This window comes from Morone saxatilis, unplaced genomic scaffold (assembly GCF_004916995.1).
Source record: "Morone saxatilis isolate NCDOM2014 unplaced genomic scaffold, NCSU_SB_2.0 Contig3, whole genome shotgun sequence".
Classification (NCBI taxonomy): domain Eukaryota; kingdom Metazoa; phylum Chordata; class Actinopteri; family Moronidae; genus Morone; species Morone saxatilis.
The window spans coordinates 9,683,397-9,694,645 of record NW_023339873.1 but is presented as its reverse complement, the minus strand read 5'-3'; the positions used below and the strand labels follow the sequence as shown (position 1 = coordinate 9,694,645).

General features: G+C 41.2%; 1 protein-coding gene across 1 annotated transcript in view; it reads right to left on the bottom strand.

Moving 5' to 3' along the window:
• Positions 1–1,462: 1,462 nt before the first annotated feature.
• The window catches only part of spred1 (sprouty related EVH1 domain containing 1), a 45,359-nt gene continuing 35,572 nt past the window's right edge, over positions 1,463–11,249 (bottom strand). Inside the window, exons 6-7 of the mRNA XM_035673682.1 lie at positions 7,061–7,216; positions 1,463–6,851 (exon numbers count right to left, since the gene is read on the bottom strand). Of these exons, the coding sequence (XP_035529575.1) occupies positions 6,153–6,851; positions 7,061–7,216 (855 nt within the window). The 3' untranslated portion in view covers positions 1,463–6,152. The remainder of the gene's footprint in view (positions 6,852–7,060; positions 7,217–11,249) is intronic.

Sequence of the window (11,249 nt, the reverse complement as noted above, 5' to 3'; positions counted from 1 at the left end):
GATCTTTAATTGCAATGACATAACTTTAGTAGTTTTAGTTTAGTTTAGTTTAGTAGTTTTAGTTTATAGTTTTTTTGTTTTTAGTCAATTTAAGTTTTCTTCTGCATATTTTGGACTCCATTGTCTACTTGGAACAGCAAATATAGTGTATATACTTTGATTTATAGTTTTTATATCTTCTAATATTAATAATATTAGCAATATTTTTACTGTGATATTCTTTGTTTTCTGTTTTTTGTGCGGTTTTGCCCTATTGCTGCTGTGTCAAAATGAATTTCTCCTTAGGGGAATTATTATTATTACTAATTATTATTTAGTGCCTAAAATGATCTAAATTAAAATCAAGAAATTCAGTAAATCCAATTAGGTACTTATTTTAAGTTATCAGTTGTTGTAAACGCTTGTTCTAGTTTTCATTCAAGGTTTATTAACATATCGTCTCTGGGTGAGTAAAAATATGAGGATAATGATTAGTGTTGTTGTTGTAGGATGCAAATGGACTGGTTCGGCTAAATACTTACTTTGTTGTAACTTATTGTAAAATATTAATGATGAGCTCCCTAAACATAATCACTAGTGGTGGAATGTAAATAAGTAGATTTAATTCTATTAAAAGTACTGTACTTAAGTACACATTTCAGGTACTTATTTGAGTATTTCATGCAACTGTACACTTCTATTCCACTACACCTCTGAATCAAATATTGTACTTTTTACTCAACATTTGTCTGACAGCTTGAGTTACTTTTCACAATTCTTCATACCCTTTCAAACTATGCATCTCCAAGAGTTCCTAATGGGTTGAGAAAATTCTCCTTCTTAAGCTCAATAAACTAAAAATGCATTGTCACAAAGCTGAAAACAGGGCTGTTTTTATGATCTCATTAAAAGTGGACTCTGTCGAGTTATGTGGTTCTCACAGGACAGCGATGCTACAAACTTATGATCTTACTGAATATGATGCATTGCTGTAGATTAAACTACCAAACGGTATATAAATTAGTTAAAATGAGCTCAGCCTTAAAACATCTACAGCAGTAATATGAATCCAAAGTCATCATAACTAATAGTAAAACACTGACAGGGATCATTTTAATGCAGAATCAATACTTTTGATATTTTAAGTCAATGTTGCTGATCATACTTATACATTTAGCTGGAGGTTTTGAACGCAGGGCTTTAACGGAGTATTTTCAGTGTGGTATAAGTACTTAAGCGTAGTACCTCTGATACTCACTAGTATAATAGTGTCTCGTCTCCCCCCTTGAAGCATTTGGAGATGTTATGCTGATAGTTGGACTTCCAAGTATTTACAAGAGAGGAAGGTTATTTAAATCCTCTAATCAAAGTAGACAATACAACTTGTTCATGTTTCGTATCTGCACACCTTCAAGCTTCCAACCTTATTTTATTCATACGAATAACGGTTGATGGAAAGAAACACAACGAAGCCTGCACAGCAAAAGATTAAAACTCACCATTTTATTATGATAATGTTATTTGATATGTCAAATTACAAGTGTATGATGTAACATAAAAACAGTTACAAACATATGTATGCATATTTACATTATATATTTATGAAAAGTAACGAGCTACATCTGTATAAAGAAAATACAACTATGACATGAGTTATTGGGACTATAAATTTTACATCATATACTTGGTATTCTCGAACCATGATAAGAAATACCTAGACGTGTAGAAACCAATAGAACCAGAACGAGAGATGTTAAATTATAATATGAGAAACTAGGATGGACGTGAGGCACTTTTTTGAGGTTGTCAGGATGTGAAAGCCGATGGCACTAAGAAACGTCGAGAAAAGAAGATGCAGAGGAAAGAAATATGCACAAAGAGAGAGTGAAAGAAAGAAAAAGGAAAGAAAACAGGCAGTGTTTACAGAATAGTTAAGAGTAGTACCATTTATACTGCAAGTTTCAAAACACAAATGTCTTCCACTATTTAGAACTAATCACATAAATGTTACATCAAGCGCTGTAAGATGAAAAAAAGCTTACATATAGTATCATCAGTGCACCAAAGCATCGGAGAATTGAAACATAACCACTCAACTGCTGTGAAAAGTAACCTTTTTAAAACAATACACTGAAGAGAAACAGGTTTATATAGCTTTTTTCTTTTTTAATCTACACAATGTCAAGAATGTACACTTGTATGCATTCCCAAAGATATGCACAATTTCCAAGATTGAAAGAGGATAAAAGACTAGCAGCAAAGTGGTTAAAACTGAAGTCTTATATAATGCAGGTCAAAAAAATATATATATTAAAGCAGACAGACACATGTTGCATATATAATACAGTACATGACAGGAAGTTGCACTGTGCTGGTTAATGCAGAATGAGAAGTGTTATTTCAGCATTCTCTACACTTTGTATAAATGCACGTCCTACATTTTGCTTCTCAGCCAGCAAGTTTTAATCAGGTTCATCAAACCTTGGTTCAGCTTGCAATAATGCAGGGCAATCCAATTACAATGGGAGAATATGACAACCAACCAAACATTTGGTTACACACCAACCCCGCACACACACACACACTCACTCACTCACACACACACACACACCGCCAGCACGCTGGAAACTAACACACATACAGTACACACATACAGTACACACACACACACACACTTGTGGGCAACCCATGAACGCACATATATAGTAACACTCGCGCACCCACACACATGCACAAGTGTCCACTTCATCACACAGAGCAATCAAACATTTAAAACTCACCGTCACGGTTATATGCTGTTGGAGAATTAGGGTTTAACAGTCGTTCATAGCTGATTTTCTCTGTCAACACAATAAAATTAGTGATTGTATCTAGCAGCTTTATACGTATGTATGTATATATATATTTATATATCAAACTTTTGAAACAAGTGGACTGCCACTACTGTACCGTGTTAGCACTATCCTTCCTTCTACCGTACAAAACTAGAGAGAAACTCTATTAGAAGCTCAATAGTCATTTCCATCACAAACGCCCTCTACTTTTCAATGTGAAATAATACTAAAAGGTGACCTATGTACATAATGCTGTCAATTGAAGCTACAGTATATGCTGACAGCAACGATAAATACAGCTCTATCTTTAAAATTTCAAAGACAAAGAAAGCTTGGATTATTATCAGAACTTAAATATAGTGTTAACTATTTACACGTGTTTGGAGTTTGGTACCAGGGGTCGGTCTACTATCTATAATAGCGTTAAAGTGTCCTGTCCCGTCACTGACTCAGTCTGCAGAGAGGTCAATGTGTTTCCCATGTTAGAAAGTTTGCATAGAAAGTAAAGGGAGCATTGGTCGGGGGCGGAATTAGGAAAATAAATGAGACCGAGGTGTCACTACGTTGATTTTAACCAGGAGTGACTGGAGCTGAGAAGAGATGCATATCAGTTAGCAACAGCACATGGATGTTGTACCAAATCTGCTGTTACATGTTGAGGTGAATCACAATTAGCACTAATTTCCAACACGCCGATGCCTTTTGGATTAGGGTAATTTCAGTTATTGCAGCCAGACGTTCAAACTGAACTGTTATTACTGTTGGGAGTTTGAGTCTACAATGGTTTTGTGAGCAACACATGCTCAATTTAAAATCTTCTACTGTTTTGAATGGGAAATGGGGTTTAAACGCAGCTAGACTCTGGCGTACGGTCTGCCTAGTCCCCGTTTCCCAAAGGATCTTAAAAAGGAGTTGTTTGACATTTCCAGAATTACACTTATTTGCTTTCTTGCTGAGAGGTAGATGAGAAGATTTATACCACTTTTATATCTATCCTTTAAATGTGGAGCTAGTGCCAGCAGCTGATTAGCTTAGCTTGGCATTAGGAAAAGAAACGGGGGGGGAACCAGCTAGCCTTGCTCCATCCTAAAGTAACAAAATCCACCTACCACCACCACCACTGCTAAAGCTCACTAATTAACACAGTATGTCTAAATTGTTATAGCTGTACTGAAACCAACATGTAAAAATGCGTTTTTAATGTGTGGGACTATTTTTTGTTGGCAACCTCATGGTGACAAGTCCAAAAGGTCACTGTGCCCATCCCAAGAAATAGTCCCAATAAATCAACAATCATAACACAGGTTAACAGGTGAACATTACAGGTGAAGGTAGGCAGATTTTGTTACATCTGGAAAGAGCCGGGCTAGCTGTTACCGCCCCCCCTGTTTACAATCTTCATGCTACGTTAAGCTAAGCAACTGCTAGCTTTGGCTTAATATTGAACAAGCAGACATGACCGTGGTAGCGATCTTCTCATCTAACTTTTGGAAAGAAAGCAGATAAGCGAAGTTCCCAAAATGTCGAACTATTCCAGTTTGATCGTTCTCTTTGTTCACTCTTGAGCCAACAGACGAAGATGCTTTGGGAAACAGGGAGCCGGTTTGTACTGTTACGAGTCAAAGCCTTAATCCCATAGTCAGTGGTGACGTTACATGACATCAAATCAACAGTGCATGTTAAGACCTATGCACACGCGCGCACACACACGCACACAAACACACACATACATATATACACATACATAACATGTGTATGTTTTATAATAGCTAAGATACTCAGCATTCCTGAAACAATGCATTCATTCATTCAGGGCCAGGTAAATGAAGACATACAGGAGTGGACTTTTGATGAACGCAGTACTACATTTACACAGGATATGAGGGGGGAAAAGAAAAAAAGAAAACCACTGAATCATGGGACAAACATGGAAATTTGGAGAGGGTGCTGCAACCAAAGCTTGGAGAGCAGTGCTTTCAGGAGGGGTTTTCCCCCCCAATGTCAAATTGGATGTTAAATTCTAAATTAAGTCTAAATTAAGTTTAAAATCTGAGGGATTCTCAATAAAAGAATAGCCTAATTTAAGTGCCTCATTTAACCAAGGAGCACTGTAACCCCTTTACTCACCAAAACAAAACTTGCTGGTTGAGCAACATTTCAGCCTTTGTTTCGAAAAAATAATTATAAAATGAGCAGGAAAATAACAATGAAGAAACAAAAACACCAAACAATTTCACTACAGCAGTAAATAACTGGACTAAAACTGAAATTCACTGAAGTGTATGAAATTGTCATGTATTGGTTTCAATTCAAAATGGTTCAATAGGTTCTAATGCTATTTTTATGATGTGGAAAAACTATTTTGGGGAATTCAGCATGGTAAAGTCATTACCATTTTCCCTTCTAATCATGGAATCGATCCCTTTATTTTGGAATGCAATCAAATGGTCTAAATCACCTCGGGAAAGTAATCATTTTAGCATCTTCTAACTGAATGTCAAAAGCTATACCAAGCTGTACCTTCAAAAGCAATCTGTAACTTTTAGATTTTTCTTTTTTTTGTCAACATTCGATGGAAAGGAAAACAAGGAATTGGCCATACATCCACCACAGCAACATCTCTCAAATGTTAAAATTACACTAAATATGGTGGTTAATGTACCACAAGAATTTGAGAGGGTTACCTTTACTTGTGGAATGGGGAGGGATACCATTTCTAGTGCACTTTTCTCTGTCTAGTAATTACATTGTCAGCAAATGCTTAAGCCATGAAGGAAAGGCCACTGTTACCCAACTGCAAATTCACAAAAAAGCAAGAACATATCCCTTTTAGCATACTCAAACAGCAAGTATTTTTTCTGAACGCAGAATAGTTTTGTTTTCTTTTTTTGTCATTAAGTTGACACTCTCTGTACAAAAGACAATTTTCCTTCATAAAGTTACACTTGTAGTAGAGTTCTGACATTTGTGGCCTGGCTTTGTCAATGCATGAGTGTGAATGTGAGAGAGAGGTGTGTGTGTGTGTCTGTGTGTATAGGTATGTTTTAGTAACATCTCCAAGTCTATTAATCTTGATGCCTCCTCCTCATCTCCGCAGATTAAGCTCCTGAACTTAGCTTGATGCTCAGAGCCCCCACAAAGCATATGGTTTGTCCTCCACTGCTGCTTGTCGGCGACAAACACAAACTGAAATCTCCAAAAGCCCTCAGAGCTGGGGATCAACAACATATCACCCCGTCTGAGAGGGAATGAAAAAAGGATGCCGGCTTTTTAATTTTCCGCTTTTATCCACTTCCTGTGTTAGCTAGCTTTGAGGGTGTCCCAGAGTCCGTCGTCAGGTCACCCCGCGGCCTTGTGCTTGCCCCCACAGCAGCGGCAGGCCTCGCCACAGTGGTGGCAGGCGCGCAGAGGCAGGTAGCAGCACATGCAGGGCGCGATGAAGGAGAGCGCCACCAGGGCCAGCCAGCGCAGACAGAACTGCTCGTCAGATGTGTCACATGAGCAGGGGTCTGAGAAGTCGCCCTCGGAGTCGGACATGCAGTGGTAAAGCATGCTCTCGGCGCACAGCATGCAGCTGACTTTGTAGATGCACTGCTTGATTGGGTCGGGGGCGTCTTGGCACTGCCCCCGCCAGTTGTCTTCGTGGTTGAACATCTCCCGACAGTAGATGCAGCGCGAACGCTCGCCGTCCTCTCGCCGCCGCCGGCCCTTCTTAGACTTCAGCAGGGGCGAGGGCTGAGTCTTGATGGCTGTGTCCTTACCCAGCCCCAGCCCCATACCTGTTCCAATGCCCATACCAGGGCCAGAGTGGGAGTCCCCACCGGGGCCATCGGGGAAGAGGTACTCGCACTTCTTACTGTCCAGTTTGTGGAAGGCGGTGGGGAAGTCCAGGTCCTCGCGGTCGGCCTCCTGTTTCCACATGACAGGGTGGCGGTAGTCCTCGTAGCCGCGGATGAGCACGTCTTTGCGTGGGTTGATGCGAACGATCTCCTCTTCGTCCATGTGAAAACTGACATGACGAGTCGACTTAAAGGAGACCTTCGAAAGAACAGAAACCGAGAATTAGTTGGATCACCGCACAAGAACACAATCCTTTGTTGCAGTGACTAAATGTAAGAAACACGTCATTCGTAGAATTTTATCTTGCACTTGAGACTCCACATTTTCACAACAATCAGATATTATTTGTGAGGAACGTGTAATTAACATTTTGGAGGTGTGATTGTTTGTTTGGCGGAGAGGCAGACCTGTGGAGGCAGGTAGCGGCGGTTGCTGGAGGGGAACTCGTCGAAGGGCTGGGCGCGGACGTAGCAGCCCCTGAATGGCTCGGTGGAGACGACGTTGTTCAGGGGAGAGAAGGGCTCTTTCATTGGGGTACAGATAGAGGGAGGCTCGTCGCATGCCTGGAAAAACACAGAAAACATTCAACTCAGTCAGGATAGTGAGACAGATAGTGTTTGGAAATGCACTTGAATGTTTCCTCTTAGCAGGATGCACATCAAAGAAACAAAACATCTGTATTCTGACATGATTTATCAATTCATTGACTACCTCACTGACAAAAAATAATGAATTAAAATTTACATTAGTACTTTTTCTGGGCAGTCAAACATTTACAAATTATTTTGAAGTATCACCTATTATGTGCAATCACCATTATTTTATTTAGAAAAGGGAAAAACAATGAAAATAAGTATTAATTGAAGCCCTTAACATCAATCATCATCACATTTTATGTCACCATTACACTGTCAAAACCGCTAATGGTCAATCAATTCAGTTTTTCATGACCACAACTGTTTTGACTCAGGGTGTGTAGGCTGCGTGTTCCACTTGTAACCACCAGGGGGCATCCTGCGCCCACACTTGGCCAAATGACTGCTGTGTGGTGATGACTCAAGGCCCCTTCTGTTAAGAACTCAAAGTTCCCATCAGCCTTGCATGTGTTCCCACAAACATTTTAACTGATGCAAAATCTACAAACACAGGCCTAAAAAAAGAGGCAGTTGAAACATGCGAAAATAAAGAGAGAAACGTTCGAAACCGTGTGAGCATTCCTTCCACCTCACGCCAAACAATCTCATAATTACAAGAGGGAAGCTCACTGTTGACATCAATCAGAACGAGGTGTCTATAAATAACATCTTGTGAATGCCACGGTCTGCAACGCATTTTAAAATATAAACAGCAAAAAATGTTTCTACACATTGACAGAAAATAAAATAAATAGCTATAGATCCAATAGAAGTAAGTCCAATACTTCAGTACTCATGGCAACAACATCAAAAGTGATGGCTATTCATGATTCATGCGTGCAGAGGTGATGAGAGATGGGGGAGGATAGTCAGTTATTACATCAAGAGGCTGTGTGATGATATTTCATGTCCAGCATTATTTTCGCACAACCATCTATACAACTTCCAGCCCCTGCTCATGTACCAAAATGTGACATCACATGCAAATTACATGAGAATGAGCAGGATTAGGGGTCGGTTGTATTCGAAAACGTCAGATTCAAATTGTGCCTTCTCTCTCTCAATAAACTATTTATAAATAAACTGTCTGAAAATGATTCAAAGGAATCTGCAAAAATAAATGTCTTCAAGGTTATATCTCTCCACTCAGACATACACAAACATGGACATGCGCCGAGGTAGTCTTCACACGTACAAGTTGGATCCAACCATATTCGAGCCTTGTGCACACTGGCTAGCTGTGCCTCTTTTCCCACACACACCCCGACCTCATCAAGGCAGGGTTAGTCCTCCTCTCTTGTCCTTCTCCCACCCTCTCTCTCCCTCTCTCTCTTTCTCGCTCTCTCTCCCACCCTCTCCCTCTCCCTCTCTCTCTCTCTGCTCTGCGTGTGGAGGAGGCTGCTGGCTCTGGTTAGTCAGTGCCGTGTGTAAAGTAGCCCACGCCAGTGCTTTAACGCACAGCGGAAATCTGGTTTGCTCCCAGCTGCTGCTACAGTAATTACTGTCCTGTGGTTGCTAAGAGATGCTTCCTTTGACTTCTTTTTTTCCCTCTCTTTCTTTTTTCCCCTCTCTCCTCCGCTGCCTCCCCCCCAGACTGCTAACACATGGTGTGTGTATGTGTGTGTGACTTTGCTCCTTCTTTGCCTCCAAACATACCAAGTGGTGTAACGCACATCCAGAGCGTCTGCAGGGGAATGTGAGGAATAGGAGACAGTGGAGGGAGAGAAGAGAAAGAACAGAACAGGAAAAAATGACTTTGTGTTATTTGTGTGTGTGTGTGTGTGAGAGAGAGAGTGACAGAGAGAGAGGGAGAAAGAGAGCGAGAGGCCAAAGAGTCTGCCGAGGGAATGTCATAAACCAGCTCCAGCTGGAGAAATGCAGCACAGAACTTAAAAAGCCAGATGACAGCTGTGTGTGTATGTGAGAGAAAAGAAAGAAAGGAGTGAGGGGAGGAGTGTGGGTTGGGGTGGGGGGTGAAATGGGAAACAGACTTGGGCTTCCTTTTAAAGCGCTTGCCTAAGCCCCACCATTCAAAGGCATGCGTGGGGGCCAATCTGGAGCTGAGCTGACCCTAGAGATGTGGCTGGGTGAGGGAGGAAGAGGAGAGGAGGGGAGACGAGGGATGGAGGTGGTGGGAGCCAGGGGCAACCTGGCTCCACACCAACATAAGGGATCCATGCACTTCTGCCCTCAAAGGCACAAGGGCTCTTACAGGGAAGGCTTGGGTCGGCACACATACTGGAAATATAGAGAACACGCTGGGTCTCTGCGTGAGACAGAGAAAAAGAACAGAGAGGTAAAGATGATGCGCATGTGCTGACGTTTGATCGCAAACACTGAATGGTTTATGTCTGTTTACACGTGTTTCTCAAACTCCTGAACTGGGGATCGGCCTAAATGAGGCGAGTCATAAGTCGTGCTCGTCTCTGTGTCTTGTTAACTTAAAAAGAAAGAAGTACAGCCAAGTTCCAGGCTACTCCCCATGTATTCCATAAACAAATGGTTCGTCATTTTGGGGAAAATGGCTTAATAGTTTTGTTGCCGGGAGTTAGATAAGAAGACCGATGGCACTCTCATGCCCGGAGGCTAAATATGAAGCTACAGCCAGCAGCTGGTTTGTTTATCTTAGCTTAACATAAAGACTAGAAAGAAATAGCCTCTGTCCTAAGGTAATAAAACCTGGCTACCAGCACCTCTGAAGCTCACTAATAAACACATTATATCTGATTTGTTTAACACGTACAAAAGCCAAAGTGTAAAAATGCATTTTTACACTTTGGCTTTTGTATCAATTACAGCAGATTAATATTATGTGTTAATTAATGAGCTTTAAGAGGTAGCGGTAGGTGGATTTTGTTACTTTAGGACAGAGCTGTTTCCAGTCTTTGTGCTAAGCTACGCTAACTGGCTGCAACTTCACGACAGACACATGCGAGTGTCATCAATCTTCACATCTAGCTAATAAACACACTTCCTAAAATGTAAAACCATTACTTCAAACTGCTTTTCTTCCTGGCTCTAAGTAGCTTTATTGAGGACTATTGAGATACACATGAGTGAGCCTGTGAGAGTCAACTGGCCAAAAACCTCTGTGTACTAAACTGATAAGAGAAAACTTCCTGCCAGAGCTAAATTAGATGCGGATGTTTTTCTGTGGCATTCCAAAAAAAAAACAAAAAAAACCACGCATTTTACTTTGTACTAGCGGAAGGACTGGTGTTACAGCAAAATTCCCGGCAGTGGGTCATCACAGCTGAGTAGAGTGTTGTGCAACCATGTTTTTATTTTATATGGGTAAAATATCTTTGTATGTACATATAGAGTGTGTGTGTTACGTGTGTGTGTCTCTGAGAGAGAGGAAGAATGTGGTGAGCTTGTGAAAGGCATACAAGTAGGTGCTGAGCCTCAGTGGGCAGGATGTGGGTGGAGAGGACCGTCTTGAACGCATGTACATCGACACACACACACACACACACACACACACACACACACACAAGTTCAACGCTTGTAGCAATGCGAGGCTATCATGAATTCCAGCAAAGATAGAGAGAGATTTTTTTATAGAGATGTCTGAATCTAATCAAGGAACTAAACAAGGCTTGGTGGTGACCTCCCATGCTGATGAGACACTGCTCTGCTTTCTCAACAAGGTCAAGGGTACTCAGAACCCGTCTCGTGCTTCTAAAGGAACCCGTCAATGACACAAACTATAGGCCTGAACCTAGAATAGGTTATCTGTACTTTATGATGCAGAATAAAGCAGCACAGCTAATATCACACCTTGTTGTGTGGTGGTATTTGATAGTTTCTCTGCAACACTTGCCACTGGTTCACTTCTCTTTCTCTGTAGCCCAGGTCTCCGACCGCAACATTCGGATGCCAAATCACCATGGTGACACCCTCGGTGGCTCACTCACTGAACCTTGTGAACACCCCCTTCTACCCCCCTCCCGCTGCACAT